General features: G+C 53.9%; 1 protein-coding gene across 1 annotated transcript in view; it reads right to left on the bottom strand.

Moving 5' to 3' along the window:
• The window catches only part of LOC147647175 (serine/threonine-protein kinase pim-1-like), a 36,978-nt gene extending 21,807 nt beyond the window's left edge, over positions 1 to 15,171 (bottom strand). The window contains exon 1 of the mRNA XM_086872423.1: positions 15,166 to 15,171. Within this exon, the coding sequence (XP_086728549.1) occupies positions 15,166 to 15,171 (6 nt within the window). The remainder of the gene's footprint in view (positions 1 to 15,165) is intronic.
• Positions 15,172 to 15,402: the final 231 nt, after the last annotated feature.

Here is a 15,402-nt window from a genome sequence, read left to right as displayed (position 1 = left end):
CAGTCAAGTGCTTGTTATCTCAGTATGATCTCAGGCCCGGTGTATCCCAATTGAGCACTCCCTGAATTCACAGCACCCATCTGTGGGATCATCACCCCCCTACACCACAGGTGACCAGGGAGGGGGAGCTGGGCCAAATATCCTGGGGGTGGAATCCCTGGGTTGGGGTTTTTTTTGAGGGAGGATGTTTGGAGAATGAAGAACTCCAAAGCTGAGAAGAAAATGCACTTTGGGGGGACATTGGGGGTTCCCAGTGGCAGCTGCCAGCAGAGGCAGCCTGGGGGAGCAGAGCCCTGTGACCCCCAGGACCCCAAAGGGGGGAGCCCAGAGAGGGGGAGCACCGCGATTCATGGGACCCTCAACAGCCTGGAGAGGGGCAGGGGAGACTCCTTGGACCCCCTGCACTCCAAAGCAGAGAATAAGGGGAGCAGGGACCCTGGGACCGCAAAAACTTCCAGCATCCCAAAGTTTTGAGATAGAAATGGGGGCAACTTTCCAGATTCCTGGCACTCCCAGCACACTGGGCAGGGGAGGGACCGAGTAGACCGGGGACTCCTAGTACAAGTGGGACCCCCAGGAGCTGGGACAAGGGGGAAACCCTGAACACCAAAAGGGAGAGATGAGACATGGGGAACTCCATTTTCAGGATAGAATTTTAGTGGTGTAAAATTTTTATGCACCCCATGTCCTGGGTTGCAATGCAAGATGTAACCAAAAGTATGTATTCTATCACCATCTGTTAAAACCTGGTAAAGCAGTTTTCTTTATCTCCTCCATGACCCATCCCTCATAATTCGGGGATATCTTCTGTTAATGGGCCAGCAGTTAAAACCAGGTGGGGCAGTGTTCTTTATCTCTTCCACCACCCATCCTTCCTCCAGGGGGATATCTTCTGTTAATGGGCCATTGAGTCTCACTGCAGGACTGATAAAATGACATCATCCCATTGTGAGATGCTCCAGCCAGGGGGAGGAGCCAAGCATTCCTGAATGGATATAATCTGGGAATCAGAAGACCACAGGCAGTCTTTCTCCACGGAATTCCCAGAGGAGAGACCAGACCCATCTACAGCACAGGAACTTCAGAGGTAAGCTACAATCTCCTATGGGATCACTGCTTCAACAGAACCACATCTGTCACTCCAGGAGGACTGCAGCCACCATTTAATCAGACTGCTGCCAGCACCCTGACCAACAGGGTGTCAGGTTGTATTCTGACTTTCTCAGAGTGTTGTTTTTTTGTTGGATTTTTTTTCTTTTTCTGATGAATTGTGATTGAAATTTCTTTAGTAAAGAATTATTATTTCTATTCCTATATCTTTATCTGAGAGCACTTTGATTTCAAGATTATAATAATTCAGAGCGGGTGGGTTGCTTACGTTTTTATATATTTGAGTGTAGGTTTCTGCATTCCTTAGCAAACACCTTTCCTTACAAACCAAGACACCCCAGATGCCTGGGTGACTTCTAAAGAGAAAGACTTGAACAGACGGACGTACAAACTCAATATTCTCACCCATTGTTTTCTCCTAAACCAGGATTTCCTAATCCCAAATTTTGTCTGCATGGATGAGAAGGCTGCAAGGAAGAGGAAGATGCCCCAGAACACCCAGACAGGTGAGGAGGAAGTCAGTGCCCCTTTCCCCCTCTCTCCTGCTCCATCTCCCAGCCCAGCATGGCCCTGGCTGCAGGACAACCCCGCTGCCGACGCCGTCCTGCCAGGGACGCACTGGGGGGATCTCCTTCCCCTTCCCTCTGGCACGGAGGCAAATCCCATCCTCTCCTTGTCCTTCCTCCCCCAGACAAGGAGCTGAGGATGGAGACCAGGGAGGACAAATCCCCACAGCAGAACCTGGTGGAAGAGGTTGTTTTGAGTGGCTCCACAGAGCATGAGCCAAGCAGGGAGGAAAATCCCCAGAGATCCCACAGGAGGAGGGGCTCCAAACCCATCCCAGGGTGCTCTGAGGAGGAAAGACCTACCCTGTGCCGGGAAGGCGGCCGGAGATCCAGCCAGGGCTCTGAGCTGGTGGTCCATGAGCAGCTTCAGGATGGGGAGAAGCCCTACAAGTGCTTGGAGTGTGGGAAGAGCTTCAGCCGGAGCAACAAACTGATCCGCCACCAGATGATCCACACTGGGGAATGGGCCTATGAGTGTGGGGAATGTGGGAAGGGCTTCAGCTTCAAGTCCCACCTCATCATCCACCAGCGCATCCACACTGGGGAGACGCCCTATGAGTGTCCTGAGTGTGGGAAGAGGTTTCACAGCAGCTCCAATCTCCTGCACCAGCGGATTCACACAGATGAGAGGCCCTTCCGCTGCCCCGACTGCGGGGAGGGCTTCAACCGAAACTCCAACCTCATCAGGCACCGACGCATCCACACTGGGGAGAGACCCTACGAGTGTCCCCAGTGTGGGAAGAGCTTCACCCGGAGCTCTCACTTGACCAGACACCAACGGAGGCACCAGTAAGGGAAGCCCTGCCAGTGCCCCAAGTGCAGGAAGAGCTTTGTTCACTGCTCCAGCTTCATCCCACCTTGGAGGATCCATGTTGGGAAGAGACCTGGTGATCCATGTTCCCTGGGATCCATGCTGGGAAGACACCTGTACCTTTTCCTGCCCATGGCAATGACATAATGTGAGATCAAAGAACATGAGAGTCTGACCATGTCCCTGTCATTATATTCAATCCCATCTCAGGTCATTGCCAGGGGCCGGAAAAGGACTCCCTCTCTCTCACCAGAGGAGAAGAGTGTCCTTTCTTGGCAGGAGGAAATACATGGCCAGGAAGAGCCAATAGGTTGTTTATTAGTTTTCCCTGTAAATAATTTGTCTTATCCCTTCTGTTATCAAAATTATTTCTGTTCATGTTAATTCCTCATCTCATGGCTGTTCTCAATAAATTGTTCTTATCCCAGCATGGGATCTTTGCCTTTTGTGCATTCCATGGGAGGTGGGAGGGAAGCGAGCGGCAGCGCGGTTTCAGCAGGAGCAGGAAATTGGGGAATGCCATTCCTGAAGCCCAGCCCGTGGAAACCGAGCATCCCAGCTGGTGCCAGGACTGGTTGCCATGGCAGCAGCCTTGGGAGCGGGTCCCTGGCTGGGGGCTGCGGGAACCTCTTCCCTCTGGTGCCCAGGGCCAGGAGTGGAGGGAGCGGCTGGAGCTGAGGCGGGCAGGTTTAGGCTGGATGTGAGGAAAAGGTTTTTCCCACGAGGCTGCTGGGGCACTGAACAGGCTCCCCAGGGAAGGCTCCCAGCTCCAGGGCTGGCTGAGCTCCAGCAGCATTTGGCCAGCGCTGCCAGGCCCAGGCTGGGATTGTTGGGGTGTCCTGTGCAGGGCCAGCAGTTGGACTGGAGGATCCCCATGGCTCCCTCCCAACTCAGCCAATTCTGTGGCTCTGGGATCCCATGAGCCTGGGGATGGGCCTGCAAATGGTTGCCATGGCAATGGGCTCTGGCTTCAGGTCTGAGACAGGCAGAGACAGGGGTTCCATGGAGACCTCCCAGGTGTTTCTGGGGATGCTGAAGAGCCGTGTGCTCAGACGCAGTCCCAGCAATTCCATGGTGACATCCCAGGGGACCTTGGGCTGCAAAGGCACCGCTGTGTCACAGACACTCCCGGGGGCTCCACGGTGACATCCCAGGAGTCCCCAGGCTGCCAAAGTACTGGGATGTCACAGACACTCCCAGGGCTTCCTGTCACGGGCAGATTGGGAGCTTCAGGCAAAAGCTTTATTTCTTTATTGGAGAAACTTCTGCTGATTCATGAGGTGGAAAAATGACACCCAGCAGCCACCATGGATCCTCAAACTCCTCCAGGTCACCTAGACTTTTAAATTCCTTCTAAGAGAGGAGACTGGGAGCAGCTGGATTCAATCCCAGCCTGAGTTTGTCAAAGGTTTATGTGTAAATATTGGGCAGGTAGAATTGAACCCTAATGCAATTTGTCCCACAGGATTAACAATGGAATATCAGATATATTTATACAAATACTACTGTCACTGATTATAGCATGATTAGACAGATTTATTTACACCACAGAGTAAATAAAGAAAAAGAGTTATTTACTAAACAGTATAGGAGCTATAACAATTATTAGACTATAGTGCCCTAGGAAACACTTTTGAAGTGAACAGGGCCTTGCTGGTGTTTGAGCTCATTCCAGGCACAGCCTCCTGCTCCAGCAGGAACTGCCTTTCCTGTGCCATGGCCAGGGCAGATCCTGCTGCAGGAAAAGCCCCAGGCCAGCCCCAACCCAGGGAAGGGCTCGGGCACAAGTGCAGAGTGCCGTGCTGGGAGCTGTGCCAGGGACAGCCTGAGGCACCAAAGGCCCCTTGGCAGCAGCAGCTGCTTCCAGGCCATGGCCAGGAGGCTCCCTTGGCACCCCGGCCTGGTGGCCAGCACTGCAGAGCTGCTGCTTCAGGGCTCGTTTCTGGCTGGGCTCTGAAAAGCCACTGCTGCTCCAGGAGCCTGACTGGGAAGCAGTTGGCCCCAGCACCCTGGGCACAAGATAATAATGAAACAACTCTTCATGGCAGCAGAGACAAGGCAGGGGCAGAGGAAAGGGGAGAGCCAGGCCCAGGGGACATGGCTGCAATGGTGATGGCTGTGAGGTCAGTGCCACTGCAGCAGCCTGGCTGGCCCTCAGCAGACATTCTGGCCAGGTGCACTGTGAGGGCACCCAGCACATCAGAGAACCCACACAACAGCAATTCCATCCTTGGGGAGGGGAGGGGCTTTCACTGTGTCAGGTTGCACAGAGCTCCTGCTCTGGGAGCAGTCCTGGGATGGGGCATCCATTTCTCTGGAAAAGCAGTTGCAGTTTTGTGCTGCTCTGATTGTAAAATATTTCCTTCTTCTGACAAATCCAAATCCACTTTTAGTCACTTTAAACATAATGATCCTTTTTCTGTCACTGCAAGATTTGGTAGAAAATAACTTTGACCAGTGTTTCCATTTTCCCAGACCATGAAGAGTGACCAAAAATCTCCCAGGATGAGATTTGGAGGCCTCATCACATAAGCAGCAGGTAGAGGCTGAGGGCCCTGGGCTGTGCAGCTGCAAGGCCCTGCCAGAGGCAACTTGTGCAGCCCTTTGGCCACGGCTGCTGGCCCTGGGCCTGAGGCCAGCAGGGGACAAATGACCCTGGCAGCCCTGGGGCCTCATTGCCTCCTTGTCCCTGCTCAGCTGCCTGGCAGGGGCCGCCCCATGGTGCTGCCCTTGGCATTGCACATCCCCACATGCCAGTGGCCCGGGAAGAGCCCTGAGCAATGAGGGAGGGACAGCATCTGCCTTGCCAGGGGCTGGGGCTCAGCCCTTGGCCCTTGCCATTCCTGAAACACATCCAGCTTTGCTCAGCACCACAGACACCTTTCCCTTGCTTGTCCCCAGCTGCCATCAGGGCCTCCAGTCTTCTGCTCTGCCTGGAACCTGGGGACGCTTTCTCACTCGTGTCTCTCATTTCAACTACAAGAAACTTCAGTGTTTCCATCTGACTTGGAGCCCTTGAGGAGTTTGTGGAGCACACTCTGAGGGACTGAGTGTGATGCCAGGAGCCCCAAAGGCCCGAGAGGGTGATGAAAGTGCTGGTGCTGTGTCTGTGCTGCTGAGCTGGGCCGGGCTCCTGGCCCAGAGGCAGCTCCTGGCAAGGGCAGCGCTGCAGAGAGACAGCTCTGGCCAGGAGCAGCTCCTGAGCACAGCCCAGCAGGGCTGGGGCCCTGCCAGGGCAGCTCAGGGACACAGAGAGCAGGCCCAGACAGAGCTCCCAGGGGCTCAGCACTGGCAGGGGCTGTGGGATGTGCCAGAGGGGGCTGTGTCCCAGCAGCACCTCTGTGGCTGTGTCCTGGAGCCCCAGAGCAGCTGTGATGTCAGAAAGGGGCTGTGTGACAGCTCCGAGTGGGTTGTGTGAGGTCACAGCTGGGGCTGGGACATGACAGAGTTTGTTGTGTGAGGTCACTGAGCAGCTACGGCATCATAGAGGGGATTCTGTGACATCACAGTGCAGGGTGTGACATCACTGTGTGGCTGCATGACTTCACAGAGTGAGTTGTGTGATATCACTGAGTAGCATGTGACATCAGAGAAGACTATGACATCAGAGGTTAGATAGATGACATCACAGAGATGGTTGTGACATCACTGGTTGGTTGTGAGACATCCCAAAACAGGCTGTGGAGTCACATGGTGGTGATATGAAATCCTAAAGTGGGCAGTGACATCATAGAAGAGCCATGTGACGTCTCAGGACAGGTTGTATGACATCACAGTGCTGACTGTGACATCACAGAGTGAACAATGACATCAAATGTGGCTGTGTGATATCACAGAACGCTATGTGACATCACAAGGTGGTTTTGTGGCATATAGGAAGAGATGTGACATCACAGAATGGTGGTGTGACTTCCCAGAGCAGGTTGTGTGACACCACTGAGTGCGATGTGACATCCCAGGTGGCTGTGTGACATCTCGAGGTCACTGGGGAGGTCACTCTGCCCCAACCTCCTTCACAGTTCCCCCCAGAGAAGTCCAACGCTGCCCTTGGAGCAGCCTGTCTGCACAGAAACACTTCCAGGGCTCTCTGCATTTCCCTTCCCTCACTCTTGCCTCACTCACACACCTCCCAACAACCCACTTGGTGCTTTCAGCTGCAAGGAGTTCAAAGCTTGTCTGTCCTTCAGCAGCTGCTCTAATTCTGCCTTCAGCCAACTCTGGGGTTGTGTTTATTGTAGAACTCCCTGTGTGTCTGAAACATTCCTTGTGTGGCTCTGCCTTGGGGAAGGGGAACCTCCTTGGTGGCACCTTGGCCTTGGCACACACTTGAGGAGGGTGTCTGTTTTCCATGGGGAAACTCAGCAGTTTTAGATTGCTAAAATCAAAGAAGGAAAACCCCTCTTTGCCTGAGTGCAGCCAGTTCTGTGAGCAAAGCAGGTCCCAGGAGAGTGAGGAGAGACAAGATGGGGCTGGGGAATGTGGAGCAAGGTTGTCCCCACTGGGTCAGACCTCAAGGCACAGCTTCTCTGAGCTGGCCAGACCTCCTTAGGAGAGACCCTGGATCAATATCCATCACTGAATGCTGCAATCATCTCTGCTCTAAAGAGAACAGGAATAAAAGACACCCTTTAAAATAGGAACAGATATTTCCTAGAAGCTCTTTGAACTATTTCTTCATAACTACTGTAGGAAACTTTCCTAAGAACTGCACCAGACCATAGGGAAATCAAGGCACAGCCATGGTTTGTTAGGATTTGCTTGATCCTAATGAGCCCCGTGGTGCACTTGGAGCTGAGCCCTTCAACTTCAGGACCTGAGAGGAGATTGCACAAACCTTTCCAGGAGCCCAAGTCAGAGGAAAAACCCAAAGTGTCTCCAGGCATTAATGGGTCCCACTGAGGTCCATCCCCAACACAGGCTCCTCATGGACTCCTTGGAGGACAGAACTGGAAGACAGGATTGCACAAAAACCTCCCAGAGACTCAGTGTGGGAAGGAAAATCCAAAGTAGCTGAAAAAGCCCTGAGTATCTCAAAGTATTGATGAGCCCCACTGAGTGTCAATGCAAAGCTCCCAAAGGACTCGTTAAAGCAGATAATTGGGGCCATGATTGCACAAACTTCTCAGAGACTCAGGGTGGGAAGGAAAAAGGAAAGTACCTTAAGAACCTGAAGTACCTTGAAGCATTAATGAGCCCCACTGAGTGTTGTTACTGACAAAGGCTCTCAAGGGACTAATTACAGCAGATAATTGGAGGCCAGGATTGCACAAAGCTCTCAGAGACTCCAAGGCAAATGCCAAAGTCCTTTGAAAAAGCTGCAGTCCCTGGGAGCATGAAGGAGCCCCCAGGGCCATTCCTGAGCAAGGCTCCCCAGGGACTCCTTCCAGCAGATCCCTGAGGCCACTGGCATGTGGGCTAGGGGGGATGCTGAGGGCAGGCCAAGGGGGTGACAGTGGCCAGCCTTGCTGGGGCTGTGCCAGGAGGCCCCAGGGCCTCAGGACAAGGTGTCTCCTCACAGCCCTTAATGGCACAGCTTTGGCTGCTGTGGCCCAGGGCACCAAGCCTTGGCTTCTCTTTGTCCCCACCTGTCATCAGTGCCTCCAGTTCTCTGCTCTGCCTGGGGCCTGGGGACACTTTCTCAGTCACATCCCTCAGTGGGACCCATTAAAAGTGAAAGAAACTTTGGAGTTGGATTCTAACCTGGAGTTCTTGAGAGCTTTCTTCCCCTCCCTGTCAGGGACTGATGTTCAGGGCCTCAGCACAAAGCCCCAAGAGGCTCATTAAAGTCCTGCTGCTGTGTCTGTGCTGCTGAGCTGGGCCGGGCTCCTGGCACAGAGGCAGCTCCTGGAAACCAAGAAGAGCTTCAAAAGCACATTTCTCTCGCTGAGCAGCTCTTCTGCCAGCCCAGCAGGGCTGGGGCACTGCCTGCAGCCACCCTGGGCACAGCCCAGAGGCACAGAGAGCTTCAGTCAGTCAGGGCTGGGAAGGTGCTGGGAAGTGCCTGGGGCAGAATCCCTGCCAGCCCTTGACACAGGAAGCCTCTGGCTGCAGGACAATGCAGCTGCAGCTCCTGGAGGCATCTCCTAAAGCTGGAACATGCCAGTGCCTACAGACTCTGTGAGTACATTCTCTGCCTATCCCTTGTGGAGAGCAGCCAGGGGTGCCCAGGGCTGTCCTGCAGAGCAGGCTCCTGCAGCCCAGGGCGCTGTGCTGGGGCAGGGACTCTGCTGCCTGCCAGGGACAGCTCTCAGCCGGCCCGGGGAGCTGCTCCCAGCGCTGGGGAGAAGCTGTGGGGGGAAGGAGCCACCCTGAGCAGGGCAGGGGCTGCTGCTGAGAGGGGCTGTGTGGGGCAGGGCTGCTCCCAGCTCCAGTCCTGCCTGGGCACAGCTCCAGAGGACACTTCCCAAAAGAAGGTGAGACTGGAATTGCTGTAAAGATCAGGAGCTTTCCTGAGACTGTGTTCAATTTCTCTCTTTAAGCAGGGTGGGAATGCCGGGATGATGACAAAAAGATTTTTGCTTTTTATATATGTTTAATATATTTTTAGATCTGTAAACTATTATTTTATAGTTATAAAATGATAATCCTTAATTAACTCTATTAAACTACTATTATATACTTATATAACTATTATCATTAATTAATTCTGGTATGTTTCCTAACCTTTCTCTTAGATTTTAGAACTATAATCTCATCTTCTAAATAGATTTCTGAAATACTGTATAGTCTTATCATCAGGGAGAGGAGCTACAAGAAGAACATTTTGTTTTTTAACCAGAATATGAACAGTCATGACAGAAATTGGGGCAAAGAAACCCTTGGACCTACTCCAGTGGGTTGACCCTGGGGTGTGTAACTGGGGCAGCTGAATCTCCTATTGAATGTTTCTGTTAAATATCCTACTTAATTAATCTTAATAAATTGCTGAAATAAGGGGCCGGGTGTACCTCAACCCCACTGGGACACCTGGAAGTTTCCAATAAAGGTCTGGTTTTTACTTTACTGTTCTAACGCTGTTGCAAATGTTTGGGGTTTTTTTTTCTCTTTTGATTATAGACAACAAAGAGGATGAGAGAAGCAGAAGAGGAATTGTAATCCCAGAACCACAGAACATTCGGAGTTGAAGGGGACACACCAGGATTATCAAAGTAGTGTTGGAACATTTACAGAGATGCCAGAATTGTAAGTTTGGGTGCTCAGTCTCTCTGCTGGGAGCCTCCTAAACAGCCTAAATGCACTGCTCTGATATTGTCATTGGTATCTGGGGCTCTCAGGGAGGCTCTGGCATCTGCAGCAGCTGAGTCAGGCCCTGCCCTTGGGATTGCTGCCAGGCAGGTGTGTCCATGGGAATGGGGTGTCCCAGCTTCCCTGTCACCTGTGGGGCTGTGGGCAAAGCAGTCCATGGCAAAGGGGAATGAGCTGAGTCCCCTCCCTGAGATCCCATCATGGGCACACCTGGGGATCTCCTTGCTGTGTCCTTCCAAGCTCTGAGCTGCCCTCCTGGCTGCAAATCTGTGCCAGAGCCTCTCAGAGTTCCCTGAATGTCCCACAGGGAAGGGCAGAGATGCCACAGCTGAGGAAATGCTGTTGGCTCTGCCAAGGGAGCCGTGAGTGTCCTTGGCAGAGGAGGGTGCTGAGACCTTGCCCAGAGACCTTTAGAGAGGGTGAGACATTCAGGGATCCCTCTGCCCTGGGCAGGGTCTGGTTTATGCCAGGGTGACACAGGAGTGTGACTGTGCTCTGATTCCAGCCAAAGGTGCAAACCCAGGGCAGCTGGGAACAAGCCCATCCAGCCCCTCACCTTCCCTAAGCCACAGGGAATCCTTTGCCTCTCACATCTCTCAGTGGGAAATTCTGAGTGCAGCAGAAATGCTGGGGATTTCTGACCTCAGAGAAGCAGGAATGGTTTGTGGGTAGGAAAACAATTCCTAAAACCAACTCCTGCTATACTTTAGAAGTGTGTGTGCAGATGGCAACAAGCCCTTCTGCATTAGGAGTGATTCCCCTGACAAATCCTGAATTTCCAGCCTAGTCCCTCTCCTGCATGGCCACAAACCCAGGGCAGCAGGGCAGGGATGGCTCCTGGAGAGCCCCCAGGCACAGGCCTGGCTGCTCCTGGCACACTCAGACAGCACAGCTGGAGCTCAGTCAGGGACCTGGGTGAAGTTTTCCCAGAGCAGGAACAAGGGTGGGTGTGTCCCAGCCTCTCCTGATTTGTCACTGCTCTTTTTCTTCATGAACAGGTCCCCATGTGCAGCCACAGCAAATGTCCAACAGCAGCTCCATCAGCCACTTCCTCCTGCTGGCATTGGCAGACACGCGGCAGCTGCAGCTCCTGCACTTCTGCCTCTTCCTGGGCATCTCCCTGGCTGCCCTCCTGGGCAACGGCCTCATCATCAGCGCCGTAGCCTGCAGCCCCCACCTGCACAGCCCCATGTTCTTCTTCCTGCTCAACCTGGCCCTCACTGACCTGGGCTGCATCTGCACCACTGTGCCCAAAGCCATGCACAATTTCCTCTGGGACACCAGACACATCTCCTACACAGGATGTGCTGCACAGCTCTTTTTCCTTCTCTTCTTCCTTGGAGCAGAGTTTTCCCTCCTGACCATCATGTGCTACGACCGCTACGTGTCCATCTGCAAACCCCTGCACTATGAGACCCTTCTGGGCAGCAGAGCTTGTGCCCACATGGCAGCAGCTGCCTGGGCCAGTGGCTTTCTCAATGCTCTCATGCACACAGCCAATACATTTTCTCTGCCCCTCTGCCATGGCAATGCCCTGGGACAGTTCTTCTGTGAAATTCCACACATCCTCAAGCTCTCCTGTTTACACTCAAACCTCAGGGAACTTGGGCTCATTGTAGTTACTATCGGTTTAGGACTTGGCTGTTTTGTGTTCATTGTTTTCTCCTATGTGCAGATCTTCAGGGCTGTGCTGAGGATCCCCTCTGAGCAGGGACAAAGGCACAAAGCCTTTTCCACCTGCCTCCCTCACCTGGCTGTGCTCTCCCTGTTCTTCATCACTATCATAGTTGCTCACTTGAAGCCCCCCTCCATCTCCTCCCCATCCCTGGATCTGGTGATGTCAGTTCTGTACTCGGTGGTGCCTCCAGCCCTGAACCCCCTCATCTACAGCCTGAGGAACCAGGAGCTCAAGGCTGCAGTGTGGAGAATGATGACTGGATGGTTTCGGAAACATTAAACTCCTGGAACATTTCTGCAAATCACTTGTAATAAAAATCATCTTTGCTACTTCCTGTTGGTTTAATTTTGGAGGTTTTCTGTGCTTTCCTTTTATAACCTTGTCCACAAAGAAATGTCTTTGTTTGTGCCATTTCTGATTTTGTTTCCCTCTCCACCTTCCCTGTGGCCACAGACTGTGTCAATGAGGACTTGTGCTCTTGGCGGCTTTAAAGGAACTAAAGGATCTCCCAGCAAAGTTTTCTCCAGAGATCCCCCTTTTGTTCCCCTCTCTGGAGCTGCAGCAGCAGTGTCTGTGTGCAGAGCTGGGGGCAGATCAGTGCTGGCACAGCAGCTGTGCCCAGGAGCAGCAGCACTTGGTGTTGCCAGTGCTGCTCCCGTGCCACTGCCCCGCTGCCCTCCTGGCCCTGGTGTTGCTGCAGGGCCTGAGTGCTCTCGGGGCCGGGCACAGCCCTGGGGGTGGCAGTGCCGGGGCTGCAGCAGGGACAGGCCATGGGCACTGCTGGGGCAGCGCTGACGCCTCAGGGCAGGGCCTGGGGGCTCCAGGCTCCTTGCCCAGGCTCTCTCAAGAACACGGCCAGGCCAAAGCTCAGCACAGAAAACCCCCGTGAGCAGCCCCAGGGTGGCCGTGGGCAGGCTGGGGGCAAACAGCATGGCTGGGGCTCTGCAAGTTGCAGACTCCCTGGGGGAGACGGGAAGGAGCAGCAGAGCAGGGGCTGATCCATCCCCACTGCGCTGGACACCCCAGGGCAGCGTCCCAGAGCGTCCTCATGGAGTTGCCAACAACATCCCCCCTGTGCAGCCCTGGCCTCTCCCCCAGCTCAGAGAGGTGCCGCATCCTTGCAGGCACATGTCATGAATAAAATCTCTCAAGAAATCCACCCCGGATAAAATACTGTGTTTAGTTAGGTACAGTTAATGTTCTTATCCCATTTGTAAACCTTGTACCCCTTGTTTACTCTGATGGTTATTAGTAATTACTTATTAATTAATTAATTAATTAGTAATTAATTACTTACCAGTTTCTGAAGTGTTTTAAAGGTTCTTATGAGACATTCCTGTACCCTTTCCCTTACTTCCCTGCTACCTTGTAAAACAGCTGCTCCCATGGGGGCTAAATCCAACTAACAAAAGCAACCCATTAGAAAGGTATGCCACAGAAGGAGGCAACTCCCATGGTCACTGTGCCACACTAGAACAAAGAAACTCCCAGGAAGCTGTGTAACCGAGTAATATGCAAACTAAGGCATGCAGGACACCAAAACAATGAGCTAACAGAGGAATAAAAGGACAAGGAAACATATTTGAGCAAGCTATGATGCAAGATCATCTCCCTGCATCACCTAAACCTGCTTAGAAACCATCTTCCTGCATCACCATGAGCTAAAGAGGACTGGAAAGGACTGACAGCTCTAGAGAGTGAACTAGGATGACAGGTCCCTGGCTACTCTCATGAGGACGGAAGCCCCAGCTCTGCAGTGTGTGCTGCAAAGCTGAATTGTGTCTCCTCCTTGGAGCTGACAGTGTGGGAATGGCCGTGGTGCAAACAACCCCTTGGGCCCCCCCCTACCCCAAGAGCTGAATCCTAATAAAGGCATCAAACAGGAGTCTTGTCTCCTGGCCAATTTATTTCAATTACCGTGTGCTGCACAGGCCGTGGCCGAGGGGGCCTGGACCCACCCGGAGCTCCTCCCGGAGCCCAGCGGACTCCAGCTCAGCGGGGGCTGCAGCGGGGCACGGCTTAGGCTCGGCAAGGTGTGAGCAGCCGTGGTCCGGCCCAGCCTCAGCCGGGGTCCCACAGCCTCCCGTCCCCACCCGGTCACTGCTGGGGCCAGCCCGGCCCCGCCAGGCCGAGCCTGTGCAATTCAGCCCTTCTGGGACACAGGGCCAGAAAGACTTCAGCCCTGAAGCAGCAGGCTTTGAGTTCAAGCCTTGGGAAGCACTTGCCAAAGGCTTGATGGCAATTCATATGTTCATCAAGTCACCCCACTGAAAGTTATGTTTCTAGAATCTTCCCGTATCTCTCCCCTGATTGGTTGCAATTTGTCACAGTATTTTGCATCTTTCTAACCCCAGTCTGTGTCTGGACCCATGCCCTCAGACTGTGCCCTCACACCTCCCCTAGATATTGTAGTGTCTGCCCCTAGGCCTGGTCTTTGCACTTTGCTCCTGTGCTGCGCAGGCTTTATGGGCCTCATCCCTACTTGATTTTCCTATTCCAGTTGGTTTTGGGGACTCCAGCGAACCCGCTCCTTTAATTTCCTCCTCGGTTGCCCGGGTGTCAGGGGACCCTGAAGCTTTAAGGATTGTTGTGGCCACTGTCAGCACGACTGCAAGGGCCGCAGTGCAGCGGGGCCCGGCCCGACCGGCAGCCGGGTACCTCCTCAAAGGTGGAAGCAAGAGAGAGATTTCCCTGGCTTGCCTGTCTGCAAAATGTCAATCTCACCGAGGTGGATCCAGCTTTTTAAATGCTTTAATAGGTAGTCAGTTCCCACAGCTAGCCAGCTCTTGGATTTTGCTTGGCACAGGGGCAGCTCTCGCTTAGCAGCTCCTCTCAGTAAAATCATTTCCATGGGGGGCTTCTTCCCTGCTCACCAAATAGCAATTCATGCAAAAGCAGCACAAACTGTTCTTCCTGTCCTCCTATCTTTGCCAGAGAGTGCCTTTCAAAGGGATAATAACTGGGAGGGAGGGGGTTTACATCTTCCATTGCAAAGGAGCCTCCTGCCTCCCTTAGCAGGCCCCTGTCTTTCAAACGAAGACACACACGGTCTCCTTTTGCACCTTCACTTGGCCCCAGCCACTCCTGATCATTTGAAGGAGCGGCTCAGAAGAAGGGGCTGCAATCCCCCAAGGCCTGGGCTGCTCCAGGCCGCTCCTGGTGCCTTGGGCTGTTGAAGGTGTGTGGGGTGGCCTTTGTGACACAGGCACGGGGTGCCGGGGTGGCCTTTGTGACACAGGCACGGGGTGCCGGGGTGGCCTTTGTGACACAGGCACAGTGCGTCAGGGGCCGTGGTGACGCGGGACCTTGCGGTGCCCAAAGTCCATTGTGACATGGCAGAGCCCCGCCCCGGCTGGGGGGTATATAAAGGGCTTGTGGGGCCTGGGTCAGTCCCAGGACAGTGGCTGTCTCCAGGTACCTGTGTGCGCCAGAGGACTGCAGGCACGGAGGAGCAGAAGGCGAAGCCCAAGTCCCAGCCCCCCAGGCCCTGGCCCGGCTCACAGAGAGCCCAGGCCTTGAGGGAGCAGCAGGAGGAGGCTGAGAGGGCGAGCAGAGGGAGGAGAGGAGCCATGGAGTCCTGCGCTGAGGAAGAGCCAGAGCTCTGCTGAGGAGAAATGAACCAGTTCCAGCAAGGGACTCCAGGGGAAGCCTGCACTGAGCCACAGCTGTCCCCAGGAGAAGCCCAGAGCTGCCAGGAGCTCTCTGAGTGGGATGAAGGCCTTGAGCAAGAGCTGGTCCAAGTATGGGGGAGCTACCGGCATTTCCGGGACTGGGATGAGGGCAGGGAGCAAGAGCCCTCCCCAGTTGTCTCCGACTGGGACGAGTGCAGGGAGCAGGAGCCGTGGCAGGCGGACAGCGATCACTGTCAGGAATTCTCAGATTGGGAAGAATCTCCTGAGCAGCGGCTGTCCCCAGGAGAAGGCACGAGCTGCCGGGCACTCTTGGGCTGGGAAGCTTGCCGCAAGCAAGAGCTGTGCCAGGATGGCCAGGAG

This window comes from Cyanistes caeruleus, unplaced genomic scaffold (genome assembly GCF_971803275.1).
Source record: "Cyanistes caeruleus unplaced genomic scaffold, bCyaCae1.hap1.1 HAP1_SCAFFOLD_65, whole genome shotgun sequence".
NCBI lineage: Eukaryota > Metazoa > Chordata > Aves > Passeriformes > Paridae > Cyanistes > Cyanistes caeruleus.
The sequence above is the reverse complement of the archived record's forward strand: the minus strand, read 5'-3'. Positions and strand labels throughout refer to the sequence as shown.